This window comes from Candoia aspera, chromosome 17 (assembly GCF_035149785.1).
Source record: "Candoia aspera isolate rCanAsp1 chromosome 17, rCanAsp1.hap2, whole genome shotgun sequence".
Taxonomy (NCBI): domain Eukaryota; kingdom Metazoa; phylum Chordata; class Lepidosauria; order Squamata; family Boidae; genus Candoia; species Candoia aspera.
Genome location: NC_086169.1, coordinates 6,325,088 through 6,340,818, shown reverse-complemented (window position 1 = coordinate 6,340,818; position 15,731 = coordinate 6,325,088). Strand labels below are relative to the sequence as shown.

The following is a 15,731-nucleotide window of genomic DNA, read 5'->3' as shown; positions in this document are numbered from 1 at the left end:
TGGCCGGCTGGGGGGCCAGCAGAGGCTGGATGGGGGGTGGCTGGGGGGGGCAGCTGAGGCTAGCTGGGGGGCCTGCAGAGGCTGGCTGGGGCTACCTGGGGGTGGCCGGCTGGGGGGCCAGCAGAGGCTGGATGGGGCTGGGGGGCCTGCAGAGGCTGGCTGGGGCTACCTGGGGGTGGCCGGCTGGGGGGCCAGCAGAGGCTGGATGGGGGGTGGCTGGGGGGGGCAGCTGAGGCTAGCTGGGGGGCCTGCAGAGGCTGGCTGGGGCTACCTGGGGGTGGCCGGCTGGGGGGCCAGCAGAGGCTGGCTGGGGGGGCCAGCTAGGGTTGAAGACCTGCCCAGGCACCGTGGCAGCTTTGCCCCTGCAAGGCCCTTTCTGGAAGAGATGCGCGCGTCACGTTCAGCCAGGGAGTGTTTCTGACAGAGTTGGGCCAAGCCAGCTGGGGATCCCCAAGCTGGCCAACCGCAGTTTTGCTTTGTGGTTGAAGCCGACCCAGCTTCTCGGTGCGGCAAAGAACGGTTTGGGATCTAATCCTGGGATGGTATTTGGGCCAGTCTCTCCCGCTAAGCCGAAGAGCTTGAGCAGGGTGGGGGGTGGGGTGCAATGGGGAGACTGGGGTTCTAGACCACCTTCATCCAGGAAAGCTCCCTGGCCGACTGCGTTGCTCGCTCTCTCTCGGTCTACCTCGCAAAGTTGTTGTGGGGGAAAATGGTGGGAGGGAGCACTAGCATTGCCTTGAGCAATAGAAGGAACCCCATCTGTTTTTCAAACTTAAGATGTGTGGACTTCAACTCCCAGAACTCCTCAGCCAGCCATGCTGGCTGAGGAACTCTGGGAGTTGAAGTCCACACATCTTAAAACAGCCCAAGTTTGAAAACCATGGCTCTAGGTCAACAAATAGCTTTCCTTGGAACTTATACAGACATGAGTTTGCACAACACATTAATCTGAGAGAGAAATGGGTGGTTTGTGATTCAGCATGTGGTGGGAACGCAGCCCCTATCTATCTTAGCATGTTCTGAATCAGGCCATCCCATTAAGCCACATGGTTAGTTGGTTTGGCCGTTTCATGTCACTCCATTTCCCATTTGCCTATGTCCAATCTTGGTGGTTTCCCAATCAATCAATAATATTTATTCGGTCAACGGCCAGCAAAATGTAAAAAGGACAAATTTTGGTGGTTCCCCAAAGCTAAACCGGGCCTCCCAAAACACCTCCGCCTTCTCTGTCCGGTTTGCCACACTGGAGTTGCAAAAGACAAATTTTATTGCAAACATTTCTGAGGATTTTAGCGTACCATCCAAAAGCGGGTGATGTGGGGTTGTGTCCCCACCACTGCTCCCTTCCCCACCCGGCAGTGTTGCGTGGTCAGCTGGCCTTCACCAGGCTCTGCAGATAGTGATTCAGCGAGGGCAGTAGCTTCCAATTGTCAGTGCGAATGCTCACCCGGGCTGCATCTTCCACACTCTGCACCTGTAACAGGATGTGGTACCGAGGTGGTAAAGTCAGGGCGATGCCATAGCTGTTTGCTTGCTCAGTCAGGATAAATCTGCGAAACTGGTCATGCACCAGGCCCTCTAAGGATCGAGGTGGGAGCGGCCAGACGGTGAGGCTCTCTGCATGGGCTTCTTCGGCGTCAGGGTGCATGCGCTGCCAGAGTGCATCGAAAAGGTGGTGAAGTTTCTCGGAAGACCAGGCAGGGACTGGCAGAGGCAAGAAAAGGTCGGGGAAGGCCACCTCGAGGGTTTCTAGCTGACTCAAGCGGGTGAGTCCATCTTGTGTCGTATAAAGGGCAGAAGTGGTCAGCCGCGTTGGGTACGGGCAACGTGGCTGCAGCGTCAGCCTCACTGTTGGGGACGGGCGATGCGCGGAAAGGCACGGAACGCAGAGCTCGGGCACCGGCTCGTAATGGGGGCTGGCGCACGTGAAACGAAGCACCACGCAGAGGAGGAGGTCGTAGGGAGGCGTGCCAGGCCCCGCATGGACCAGCTGGTACGCCAAACTGAGCCGTGAGGGAGACCGGGTTGCCAGCAGCCACTGGCAGTACCCGTCCACCTCCTGCTCGGCGGGAGGCTCTGGAGGGGTGTCCCCCGAAATCTCGACCCGCTGCAGCCTCAGAGGGGCAGGCTCCACCGGGTGGACCGTCAGGGCGGCCACAAAGCTCTCGCTGTCGGCTACGATGGACGAGGAGAGCGTCCGAGTCTTGACAGGACCTTCTGGGGCCAGCACGGCTCTTAATTTTTCACTGGAAAGGTTGGTGAGCAGCGTATGATAAAAGCAAGCTCGGTCCTGGACATCCACGTCCGTGTGGCCGAGGGAGATGGCATGCAGGAGGGCCGCCAGCTGGGACAGAGCAGGCGACGGGTGAAGTACCATCAGGTTACGGCAAACGCTCAGAAGGATCTGCCCGGAGCGCCAGTCCCCAAGTTTGCCCGAGGCAACCAGTTGAGCCAAGAACTGCATGGTGCTCCCTTGAGGAACATCCTTCTCCTTTGCCAGCCGGGCCAAAATCTTGAGGTGCCAACCCAGGTCTTTCTCTTGCAAGGGGATGCTCACAACAAATTCTTGCAGGGCTCGGGCAAGGGTCCTAGCCCAGTTGGACTCTTCCAGCATCTTCCATGACTCGTCCAACAGATTGATGATGTTAGGGGCCAAGGTGCAGTTCTGACGGTACAGATCCAGCAGGCACTGGATCAATTCTGCCATGGGCTGTGCCCGCGAGCCAAAATACTGGGCAAAAATAAAGGCCGCTCGAAAAAAAAGCCGAGTGGCGTCCAGTCCTCCCCCTCTGGTGACTAGCCCTCCGAGGGCCAGGACGTGGTCCAGAAGGTAACCCGCCCCACGTTCAGCACTGGGTCCCTCGCTTTCTATGCACACGAGGGACAGTAAATTCATCCGGGCCAAGACGGTACCCTGATCTTGGAAGAACCCGGGGAAAAGACCCGACGTTGTGCGGGGCGTGAGCAGAACCGGCAGCCTCTCGTCGGTTCCCGAGACCAGCGGGCGGTTTTCAGGGAAGTGCAAAAGACAATCCAGGTGGAAAAGTTTCACAGGGTCAGGGAGAGCCGGGTGCTGCGCCAACCCCACCAGGTGGCGCAGGAGGAAGGACTCGTCCTCGGAGGTGAAGAGGCTGTCGGTGAAGAGAGATTTCAGCAGCAAGACAGCGTGCTCGAGAGTCACACTGGCCGTGCCAAAGAGACGCACCAGCTGGGCTTTGAAAATAGCGGGCGACTGGGTGCGCACCACGCTCACTGCCTGAGCCAGACGCCACAAGAGATGGCTCTGAGCGGCCGGGGTCAGGAGGTAGCTGCTGTCCAGTAGGGCCGAGAGAACCAATTTCAACTCCTTGAGGTCCGCAGGGCAGGGCAAGAGAACCAGCTGCTCGATGCAAGCTGGCGAGAGCTTGCCCACTTCCTTCGTAGCCTCCCACATCAAGTCCCCGTTGCTCGCGAGAAGTTCCCCGAGGCACCCTTGTCCGCTCCGGGCCAGGAGCAGGACCGCATTGCGCAGCGCCTCGCTGTACAGCAGGGTGTAACCCTGGTGGAGCCCCGATATCTCCTGTTGTTGCAAAGAGCGTAGGATCTCCAGGCGGTGCAGAAGGAACCCGGAGTAGCAGCATTCCAGTTCTCGCAGGCACTCGCAAGCTGCGGCCCGGACGGGCCGCTCGGTGGCCCCTCCGCGGCCGTCATTCAGGTCGGAAACCAGGTGGAGCAGAATGGAGAGCAATTCATGCGAGGTTGGGCAGTCCTCACCGAGGCCGTCGGTGGCCACCAGCACTGTCTCGGCGGCGAAGAGCAGGTTGCACCGGAGGCTGACGTGCTTGGGGGAGAGGTTCAGCTGGGCAAAGAGGGCGAGGAGGGACGCTGCAGCTTCCTGACCCGTCTTGGCATCGGGGCACATCAGGGTGGGGTATTCTAAGAATAAAGCCAGCATTGAGAGCTGCAAGACAGAAGGAATGTTATCTGGGGACGATAGTGGGGAATAACAGGATCAGGTGGTGCTGCAAAACATCGGTTGTGATTTTATTTGAGACGGAGGGAAGCAAAAGGCAGCCTTAGAAAATATTAAGATATTTATTTCGGCATACCTGAAAAACTGGGGGCTCTCTACTTTCTGGGAAGGGTCAAAAATGCCTCCCTTTTCCAAAACAAAACTAAACTGTTTTTTCATCCACCTTCCAAAAGAGCTCAGTCCAAACTTTTCCTTTCTCCAGAAATTCTGACTCTGCTCCGCCACAAACAAATCGGGCAAATTCTGCAGGTCTTTCTTTTAAAAACCGTTTTCAAAACACGGCCCTGTTGGAACTCAACCTGAATTGATCCCCAACCAAGCCAGTTGAAAACCTTGGATCTGCTTTTTGGCCTGGAAGATGAGAATATATCAAAGTACAGGTAGTCTTCGCTTAAAAACATTCATTTAGTGATGGTTCAGACTTACAACGGTGCTGGGAATACTGACTTGCTACCGGTCCTCACGCAACTGTCACAGCATCCCTGCGGTCACGTGATCACGATTTGGGCGCTTGGCAACCAGTTCACATTTATGACAGTTGTAGCATCCTGTGGTCACATGATCACCATTTTCAACCTTCCCGGCCAGCTTCTGGCAAGCAAAATCAATGGGGAACCACATGATTCGCTTAAAGACCATGTGGTTCACTTAACGCCCATGGTGATTTGCTAAACGACTGCTGCAAATGAGGTTGTAAAATTGGGTCAGATTTGCTTAATGGCCACTTTGCTTAGCAACTGAAATTCTGGTCCCAATTGTAGTCATTAAGTGAGGACCACCTGTTTGTGTTTTCAAAATCTGTATCAAGCCTTGGGAGAAACTGGAAAATGCACATAGTGTGTTTTTAAAGCCTTAGCATGGTTAGTTTCTTAGAAGGACCCAGCTCTGCCTGCAAATCATAAAGAACTTCCAGCCATCAAGGTTTTTATTATATTGCTTGTATTACGCATTATAGTGTTTTACAGTTTTATTGTAAACCGCCCAGAGTCCCTTTTGGGAGATGGGCGGTGATAAATTTGATTAATAAATAAATAAACAAACAAATGCCTCTGTGGTAGAGGCAGATAGTTGTGCTTAATAGATTGGAAAATTAGTTGGCAACGATTAGTATCTATAAAAATATTATACAAAAAAATCACTTCAAAGTTTTCCGTGTTTCTATGTAAAAACTCTTAACAAACATTATAAAACAACAAGTTTTCCGTGTTTGTGCAGCTGCTAGTACAGATTCAACCAGGGTTTCTCAACCAGGGTTCCACGAGATGTCCCTAGGGGTTCACGATTTATTTAAAAAATTATTTCCAATTTGGGCAACTTCACATTAGAGAGGTAAGTTTCATTCTTTATTGTCAGTTTGAGAGCACTGTTAATGCATACAGACAGGCCTAAACATAAAACAAATAAAATAATTGTGTAACGTCTGGCCTGTATTGGGTTCCCCAAGGCCTGAAAAATATTTCAAGGGTTCCTCCAGGGTCAAAAAGTTGAAAAAGGCTGGATTAGTGCACGGACATGCAGATTTGGAATTCCTTCCTCTGGAGGTATGATTTTTAAAAAAAAATATCATTGAATGCCCCCTTCTAACAACAGATCAGAAGCCAAATCAGTCAATGCCAGGAAAAAAGTTAATTTTTAAATGCCATAAGCCCTTCCATTAACACTGTCATTTAAAATGTGCTTTTATCAACTGATCACATCAGATGGATTCACACTCAGGGTAAAGCCATCTGACTTAGTCTGCAAAGCACTAAGCCAACTGATCGACAAAGGAACCATAATGGTTCTAAAAGGGCCCATTATACTCAGGGACTGACTGAGAACTTCTGCCATCTAGATTTTTTTTTTACTCTTACCGTATTTATAATTGGCTGGATTTTAACTCCATTTTTATTGTAAACCGCCCAGAGTCCCTCCTTTGCCAGGGAGATGGGCAGTGATAAAAAAAATTGATAAATAGATAAATAAATAAAGCACTGAAGTTTATAAACCATGGCTTAGAGTTCTGTGTCAGCCCAGGCAACTTTCATTTGTTCAACAAGCCCTAATTAAATGAATCATAGCTTAGTGCAGTGTTTCTCAACCTGGGCAACTTTGAGATGGGTGGACTTCAACTCCCAGACTTCCCCAGCCAGCATGGCTGGCTGGGGAATTCTGGGAGTCCAAGCCCACCCATCTTAAAGTTGCCCAGGTTGAGAAACATTGACATGAGAAAAATGCAAGGGCCCAGCTGTAAACAACTGGATCTCTTCCCATAGTCCAGTTCCGGTTCCTACATTTGCAACCTAAATCCAGGGTGTAGCTGTACCTTGATCGGCTCCCCCAGTCTTTCGCTCCGTAGTTCATTCAACAGGTCGGCCGCAAAGGAGTCCCCGGCCCCGTGGGACAGGAGGAACGCCGTGGGGGACAAGCGGAAAGCATCAACGGTGCCAGCCCAGTTCTCCCCTCCTCTGGACCCCATGGTGAAGACTGGGAGACACAAAGACAGTGATAAGATATGGTAACGGAGAGGAATTTTTAATCCTGGCTAAATCCCCAGATGGGAATCAATTTCGATCCGATCCAGCTGATGCCAACCTGGGGATGCCACGGTGTTCCACCTCCACCTGTCGCCTCCTCTCAACACGATTGGATGGCCTAGAGAGGTCCCTCCCCCAATAGGATGCCCTGCTTCGGATTGAGAGAAAAAAAACCTTATTCTGGATTGCGCAAGAAAGAGAATCGACGTCCGCGCGTGCGCGCCGCGGAGAGGAGCCGGACCCCTCCTGGCGCCCGCGGGCGCCACGGGCTTCTCCGGCGCTGCCAAGCCGGTTCTGGGGGGCCCAAAAGGGGCAAAGGGCGGGCACGGCCGCATCCCCCCCTCCCCGCGCGCTACTCCGGATTCAGACCCCTCCCTCGCTTCTCTGGAGCCCCCCACACTCGGGGGGGCCCCCCGAGGCTCTCCAAACGCCCCGCGCGCCCTTGCAATGCAGCGCCCGGGCCGGGAAGACCCCCGAGGCGCGCGGCCGCTCCCCGGGCGCTCGATGCGCAAAGGCGAGGCGGCTGCCCCGCCCCCGGGGCCCCGCGGACGCGCGCCCCCCGCCGCCCCGACCTCTCCGCCGCTCGGTGCCAGCCCGGCCCGGCGCCGCTTCCGCCTTCCCTTCGCGGCGATTCCGCGGCGGCCGCCAGAGGGCGCGCGAGGAGCGGCGGCGACCGGCCCCGCCGGATTTCCCACGCTGGAGTGAATTCGGATTTTAAAAAATAAAGAAAGAGCGGAGGAGCAGAGAGGTTCCCGCCGCATCAGTTACACCTCGGCTTGCCAAGGCATGGTTTTTTGGCATGAACGCCGCCCTACCAAACATAAACCAGAGTTTATGAATAATTGCTTTCTTGTTGCGTGTATATCCTAAATGCCAGGTGCCCCCACAACCATCATCCCAAACTCAAGCCTCTTTCTGCAACGTGGAGAAACGTGGGCAAACTTTGCACAGCCTTTCTCAACCTTTCGACCCCGGAGGAGATCTTGACATATTTTTCATGCCTCGGGGAGCTCCTGCATGTTCAGGCTCAGATATAGGCCAGAAGTTACCAAATTATTATATGCGTTTCATGGACAGGCCTGTATAGATGCATTCATGGTGTTCTTAAGCTAAAAATAAAGAATGAAACTTAGCTCTTTAAGGTGAAGTTGCCCGAATTGGAAATCATTTTTTAAATAAATCGTGATCTCCCAGGGGACCCCTCGGGACCTCTTGTGGAACCCAAGGGTGCCACGGAATCCTGGTTGAGAAATCCTGCTGTAGCGTGTCGCACAAACCCACTGGTGGTTTATGCCAGAAACGGTGGTGATTTAGCGCCGAGCGTGCAGCTGATCTGGAAGCATTCTGAAGGCAAATGTCTACCAGAAGCCAGCTGTTGTGAAGAAGGATTATTACTGATATCATCAGCATTTGATGGTAGTTACAGACATATCTGTAGTTTTGAATAGCATGGTTTATTATTTACGGTTTTATGGATGGATTTTATGACCTTGTGGACACTTGACCTTCTTGTCGGCCACCGAGAATCTGAACAGGAGAGAGCATATACATTTTGGCAAATACATTATTATATGGTAATGTTGTTAGTGTTTCTGTTACTATATCCACCTAGCTGCTGTGGGTGGGCTTTGTAACGGGGGACACAGCAGTATTAGTAGATAAACAAAACTTAGGAAAGAGGCGTACTTGCCACAGTCAAATGTTGGTTTCATACCTCTGAATTTACAGTCAAGTTGTCTCAGCAGGAAAAGTTAGCTAAGGAGGTTTCACTAGGGTTTTCTTTGGATGGGAGACCACCAGGAGAGGCCAGGCCTGCAGGCTACCTTGGGAAGGTGAAAAAAATCTCAGAATGGCAGTGGCAACCCACTTCTGTGGGTTGCCAAGAAAACTGCACAGACATGCTGCTTGAAGACTTTACCTTATATTTCAGGTGGGAGTTACATGAATATTAATCAGCCTCTGTGCAACGTCGTCTTCCTTCAAAAAGGTTTCCCAGCTCATCAAGATGATAATATATATATATATTATGCTCTTTTTGAGAGTCATTTCTATGCTAGCCTAAAACTGTAATCCCTTTATTCATTCACTTCCCAGCTTGTATCACGCAGAAATACTGTTTCTGAAAGCCACACCCCTGTTTATTTGTTGCTCGTTCGGGACTGCAGCACATTCTGCCATATTTTATTCTTTTTACGTTTCATGCCGAGCTTAACTGTGATTTGCAACACAGAAGTCACACATTGATTTTAAACCATGGTCTGTTGAACAACCCACAATTGACTTGGTTACCCTAATCTGCTGGACCAAACTAAATAGCTCCATTTGTCTTTTTTCTTTTTAAAGAGGGGGTTGTTTTTAAAAGTCATTTCAAACATTTTTGCAATAGGAAAGATGAATGAGCTGTTGGAAAGCTTAGATCTGTCATCCTTTTGAAGGGGCAACTACTTCAGCAGGACTTTTACTGTTAGTGTGAATTTTTATATTAGACTGTTTACAGGTAGTCCTCGTTTAACGACCCCAATTGGGCATTTTGGTTGCTAAGTGAAGCAGTCATTACGTGAATCCAACCCAATTTTATGACCTTTTTTGCAGTGGTCGTTAAGCAAATCACTGGTTGTTAAGCAAAACATGTGGCTCCCCATTGATTTGGCTTGCCAGAGGCCAGACAGGAGAGCCAAAAATGGTGATCACATGACCATGGGACCCTGCAACGGTCATAAATGCGAACCGGTTGCCTGTATTACCTGCCTGTCCAATGAGCAGTTTTATTACAGCTTTTTGTTGGATCTCTCAAAACTGAGTTTCCAAGCCTTCAAAAGTGAACCAAGGTAGACTCAACCATCCATTCCCAACGAGACTACAACGCCCATAATCCCCAGCTAGCAGGGCTGTTGCCGGAAAGACCTGAATAACAGCAATGTTCCTTTTCTTACTTTCTAAGTATCAGCTAATGAAACTTTTATAGTGTCAAGCCTTCACATGGGCTTTGGACAAGCGATCTGTCTGGCTGCAAACATTCTGTTTCCTCAACAAGAATACTTGTAAGGGGCCCTGTTTGCCAGATAAAAACAAACCAATAAATGCAGAAAGCAAAACTTGAGCAATAAATCACTGCTCGTTCTCTTTGCATTTTAGGATTTGGGGATTACAGCAAGTTACACTCTGGCTGAGTTCACACAACCTGTACAACTCATTTTCTGGGCTGGCACAATACCTGTGAACATAAATCAACCCCAAACCCCAATACAGACTGCAGTTTAAGCCACACACCCCTACACACACACAAACCAAGGTTCACAGGGAGCTGTACACAGACCACTAAGCCATGGATTATTTAGTAAGACACAGATTGCCGAACACTGAGCCACAAACCATAATCAATAAACTACGATGGTTGACTTGACCCGTGTTGCCAAGCCAGTTGTTTAAAACCCATATTATTAGAGTGGGTTAGTCAATGTGAAGTTGGTTTGGCACTGGGGAGCCCCAGGTTCAAGTCCCTTTCAGTCCCAACTGAAGGGCCAACCCTTTGCTCTTAGCTTAGCCTACCTCGCAGGGTTGTTGTGGGGGGAATAGTTCTATATATGCCACCTTGAGTTCCTGAAGGAAAGGCAGGAGATGAATTTCATAAATAAATGGCCGATGCCTTGTGTGAACCCGGCCCAAAGGGAAATTAATGTTAAATTGGGTTTTGGGTGGGAAGCTACGGTAGACATTTCAAACTTTTTAAAAGACCTCTTTGCAGGCCTGCTGCCGATCTATTGGGAAAGGAAAGATTCACAGAAGGCACCCAGAGCACGTGCAGAGTGCTCATCTCGGCCTCCTGGAGCCAGCCGCCTTTTCGAAGGACGCCGTGAGGTGGTACCGCTTGTCCCCCTAGGGGTGTGGGGGGAAGCAAGTGAAGCGGTTTTGTGAACTGTTAGCAGGCCGCGCTCAACGAAACTGCTGCAAGCCGAGGCTTGTTTCTGCCGTCACCTGCACTCTGGCCCAGGAGGAGTTGCAAGCCAACATCTCCTTAAGCTGTTGCGCCGGTTTTCATCAGCAGCCCAAGCCCGTCTCCCTGGTGTAACTTTTGGGGCAAACGGGACTTTTTCTCCATGCAAAATGGCTTTCTGAAAATCTGGACACAAAGCTGGGGCTCAATCACACAAACGACCCCCAGGGTTGGTCTTTAAAGGCTGGGTGCCGATCCAGCATGGCTACAGGTAGTCCTTGCTTAACGACCACAATTGGGACCGGGATTTCGGTTGCTAAGCGAAGCGGTCGTTAAACAAATCCGACCCAATTTTACGATCTTTTTTGCAGCAGTCATTAAGTGAATCACTGTGGGCGTTAAGCAAACCATGCAGTTGTTAAGCGAATCATGTGGTTCCCCACTGATTTTGCTTGCCAGAAGCCAGCCAGGAAGGTCAAAAATGGTGATCCCGTGACCACAGGATGCTGGGACGGCCATAAATGTGAACCGGTTGCTAAATGCCCATTGTGATAATGTGACTGCAGGGACACTGCGACGGTCATAAGTGCAAGGACTGGTTGTAAGTCAATTTTTCAGCACAGTCATAAGTCCAAACTGTCACTAAACGAATGGTTGTTAAGTGAGGACTACCTGTACTAGCTCGTCCTCTGAAGCCAGCGAATTCTCCATCTTCCCACCAGGACATTGTTTGCCTTAACTGTGAAATAAGCTATGATGAGTGAGATTCACCCAAATCCTAAGCCACGAACCATGTTCTATGAACCACTGGATTTACCACACGCCCCCCGTGCAAGAGCAGAAAGGGGCATTTCTTGTTTGTGACAGCATGACCTCATGAAGCTGTGACCTTTCTTTCTTTCTTTCATAAGCCACCCAACTCCTGAGTGACTCAGGGCGGCTTACAACTAAAAAAAAACCAACATACAAAAGAACACAATCCACCGGAAGAGCGAAATATTCAAACAAACCTCAAACATATTAGGCCAAAACAAGCAAAACAAAACCTCATTTAACCATGCATTCCTGCTTAGCGTGCTGCATAAACCCAGCCAAGGTTAGTATTTGGAGCAAACCATGGTTAAGTAAACCATGGTGGCTCCTGGGCTTTGACGGCTGGGCTCACACAGGACAGAAAGACAGTATAAAGTGTAGTTAGCCCAATGTTTCCCAACCTTGGCAACTTTAAGATGCGTGGACTTCAACTCCCAGGATTCAGCTTTGCTGGCTGGGGAATCCTGGGAGTTGAAGTCCACACATCTTAAAGTTGCCAAGGTTGGGAAACACCGTTAGCCTGGTGGGTCGATGACTTTCCTGACAACCCTGGCTGGTAAAAAAAAAAGAAAAAACTGGCTGTGCACTTGACGTGCCTTGTGAGGGATGCAAGCTGGCCCGAGCAGCTGTTGCAGAAGGAGAAAACACCCGCCAGCTCCGGCGGCTGTTGATTCGAGCCGGCTGCACCCCATCTGACCCACCTCGCTTTCGGCTTCCCCATCGCCTGCTGGCGCGGGACCCGCCTTGCAACTGGTCCCAAGACCAGTTTCCCGAGTGGTCACCACCCATCCTGCCTCCAAGATTTGGCTCCAGGCGAAGGCGAGGATTTCCATTTCGACAAAACAGCTTTGTCCATCAAAACAAATCTGGCCTGGAAAGAGCCAAGAGGGGAGAAACAGTGCTAACGTTTCCTTTCGAGCCCCATCTCGAGGGTGGGGGCCAAGCCCCACCCCCCAAGTTGGAGGAGGAAGGTGTTTGGCACCCCAGATCTTGAGGCTCAGTGTTTCTCAGCCTGGGCCACTTTTAGATGGGTGGACTTCAAACCCCAGAATTCCCCAGCCACCTTTGTAATCTCAGGGGTTACGCAAAACCAGCCATTGAGTTTGTATTACACACTTACCCATGGTTTACTAACAATGGTTTACTCCATAAACGCAACAGCCTGGATTTGCACAACACTAGCCACACAGACTTGGCTTGACAGGACAAGACAAGTGAGGCTAAAATGTGTCTGGCTTGTGGCTTGGGGTCAGGCGTATTTTACTTGTTTCAGGCAGCTGAGGAAAACCGTGCCTCTGAGGATGTACAGAGTGCTTTCTCTTTCAACCACTAATGTGCAAACCCCTAGGATTAGCAAATGGCCTGCTAAGGTTCTAGTGGGTGTAGTATTCAAGAGGATAACATCAAACATATGTTAATGGATGCCAAACCTATTATTCTGCTTGTGCAAGCCAATTTGGAAACTGGGACTGGTGCAACAGACACCATCAGTCCAACAAATGCTTGACACACATTCAGTGGCCCCCTCATCATCACCCAACCAGGAGCAGGGCACACGCTTTGGTTTCCTGCAGATTTAACTGAGCACAGATTCTCCCATCAGAAACAACACATCAGCTCGTTTTCAGTCCCAAGCTTCTAGTCCCTAAGGCAAAAAGAATGTGTACAGCTTGAGAGATTCCTGGTTTTGAGCCTTGCACAAGCTCCAGTTTCTTACTCCAACTGTCCAGAACAGCCTTTCCTCCTGCCGGATGCCTGCTTCCATTGCCCCCGTGGGCCACCCAAGCTGGGGATGATGGGAGCTGTGGTCAAACACCTCCAGAAGGCTGGCCCAGCAAAGCAGGTCTGAAACGGGTAACGATCCAGCCGTTTCCTCGCCAAGCAGGATTTGGGGCTCAGCCAAATGCGCGGCTGTGAAGGTGCTGAGCCTTCATTTCTTTGACCTGTTGTTTTGGCCGCCATTCCTGCCTGCCTCAGTTTCCCTCCTGCGGAGCGAGGCTTAATTGCACACCTCCCGTCCCCAAGGAGGGGGCGGGCAGTTTCACTGGCGAACCCAGGCCAGGCAAGCTGGAGATGAAAGCAGTTGGGGAGACAACAGACACACAGCGGGCTGTTATTAAATTAACATCATCTGGGACACCGGGATTCGGGCTCCTGCCCTCGCCAGCTTCAGGCCTGAAGCATCGGCTGCCGAGGGACGCAGGGAGGTTGGAAGGAGGCCCTGCCCGCTTGCTAGGGGCCAGGTTGGCAGCCACCCTCTGCCAGCTCCAAATCTGGCGGGGGGGGGCAAACCAGTGTGTGTCTGTGGGTGTGGGTGTGTTAGCTTGGAGCAATCAAAGGGCTAAGCAAAGCAGGTTTTACTCAGCATAGCCCAGTTAACAGTACCCAGGGCTAGGTGTTGTATGAACGCAGGAGTTGGTTGGCTTCCCGTTCAAATCCCATGTCCTTCAAGACCTGACCCCACCCCAGCATCCTTTCTCGGTGGGGAAACATGGGAATTGTAGTCCTGGGAGAAGGATGCCACAGCTCCCTATTCTGCCTTGCAACAACATTGCCCAGGACAAATGGCTGTGCGGGGTCATTCAGTTTGGCCTAACACTCCGCACCAAACAAACTGTTGCGGCTTTTCAGAAATGTGTAAACCTAAGCTTTGGCTGGGATGGATCTAAGAGACATTGTTTTTGTTTATTTATTGTTTTTATTTATTTATTTCTATCCCACCTTTATTATTTTTATAAATAACTCAAGGCGGGGAACATGCCTAATGCTCCTTCCTCCTCCTCTTTTCCCCACAACCACAACCCTGTGAGGTGGGTTGGGCTGAGAGAGAGGGACTGGCCTGAGGTCACCCAGCCGGCTTTCATGCCTAAGGCGGTACTCGAACTCACAGCCTCCTGGTTTCTAGCCCAGCACCTTAACCACTAGGCCAAACCTTCTCTCTCTCCCTTTCTCCAGCCTTTCTTGGCCCCGAGGTGCTCGCTGCCCAGAGTCACGCTGGCTGAGTTGGGCAGCCTTCTAACGCTTCTATCTGTTGGGTGACATTTCCCATTGCTCCCAGTGAGCACGCAGGGGATCCTGGCCACCCACTTGAGCGGGCAGATCGTCCTCGGCCTCTTCCTCCTTCTGTCTTCCCCGCTGAAGTTTTGGTAGGATTGGATCCACTCTGCCTCCACAGCTTTGCCAAATGCAGGGGGTCTCCCCAATGGGGCTGCCCACAAAAGAGGGTCTGCCTTGGAGGAAAAGACTGGGGGGCTCCAAGAGCGCTTCCCTTGCTTCTGAGGGTCACCAGGGAATTTCCCCCTTTCACTGGGAGAGAGGGAGGGAGGGGTATTGGACAGGAAAGAGGGAAGGAAGGAAGGAAGGAAGGAAGGAAGGAAGGAAGGAAGGAAGGAAGGAAGGAAGGAAGGGAGGGGAGGGGAGGGGAGGGGAGGGGAGAAAGGAAAAAGAATTAGGAAGGAAGGAAGGAAGGAAGGAAGGAAGGAAGGAAGGAAGGAAGGAAGGAAGGAAAGGAGGGGGGAGGGGAGGGGAGGGGAGGGGAGAAAGGAAAAAGAATTAGGAAGGAAGGAAGGAAGGAAGGAAGGAAGGAAGGAAGGATAATTGGGAAGGAAGGAAGGAAAAAGAATTGGAAAGAAGGAAGGAAGGGAATTAGAGGGAGGGAGGAAAGAAAAAAAGAATTGGAAGGGAAAGGAAGGGAAGGGAAGGGAAGGGAGGAAGCAAGGAGAAAGAGGATCCGGGTGAGGAGGAAAGGGATAAAATCCCTGCGTGCTTCCCATTGCCCTTTCAGAATTTCTACCCCCCCATTCCATCCTGAATGGAAAACTCGCCTAGACAGCAAGCCAAGATTGTGACTGCAGAATCCTGTTAACTTCCCAGCTGTGCCCACAACATAACATGCCAGCCTGTGTCATTCCTGTTAGTTCCTCCTTCCCTCCTCCTCCTCCTGGTATTTGGAAGAACCTGTTACGCTGGTGCCACAGCCAGGCCCGTCGGGTAGGAGCTGTGTCGCTGCTGTGTCCACCACCACTCCGCATTTCTGGCTGACGGGTTGGGCCGGCTGCTGGGGGCCAGAGGGATGGGCCCGGAGGTGGCCAAGCAGACTGGAAGCCAAGCTTCCTCCCTGTACCCTCCACTCCCCCTTGGCACCCCAGGATTTTCATAGCTGTTCCCGGGCCCTTCCTTGCCCACCCTGAATGGATAACCAGAAGTGGGCTGCAAACATCCAGACAACCACCAGAGGGCGCCACCAGAGTGAGCCATTCTGTCTCTCTTTCATGCCATCTAGTGGCCACCTAGAGCTTTGCAGCCAAGATCTGGTGGTCTTAAATTAACAAGAAGACACCTTGCCCCAACAGTAGAGTAACTGGTGGTCCGTCAAAGGGTGGACTACAACTCCCATCGGCTCTGACCACATAGGCATGGGCCTTATGGGTTTGGAAGCCCACGAGGCTCTACTGTA

General features: G+C 51.4%; 2 protein-coding genes across 2 annotated transcripts in view; both read right to left on the bottom strand.

Annotated features, from left to right (window-relative positions):
* Window positions 1-1,287: 1,287 nt before the first annotated feature.
* On the bottom strand, window positions 1,288-7,043 carry AP5B1 (adaptor related protein complex 5 subunit beta 1). Its single transcript, XM_063317058.1, has 3 exons — window positions 6,587-7,043; window positions 6,318-6,478; window positions 1,288-3,940 (listed from the first exon to the last, which is right to left on the bottom strand). Exons 1-3 carry the CDS (start codon window positions 6,861-6,863, stop codon window positions 1,370-1,372), a joined length of 3,009 nt encoding a protein of 1,002 aa, XP_063173128.1. The 5' UTR covers window positions 6,864-7,043; the 3' UTR covers window positions 1,288-1,369.
* Window positions 3,811-15,731, bottom strand: part of CAPN1 (calpain 1) — a 242,784-nt gene continuing 230,863 nt past the window's right edge. Inside the window, exon 24 of the transcript XR_010068829.1 lies at window positions 3,811-3,820. The gene's annotated coding sequence lies outside the window, so the exon portion shown is untranslated. The remainder of the gene's footprint in view (window positions 3,821-15,731) is intronic.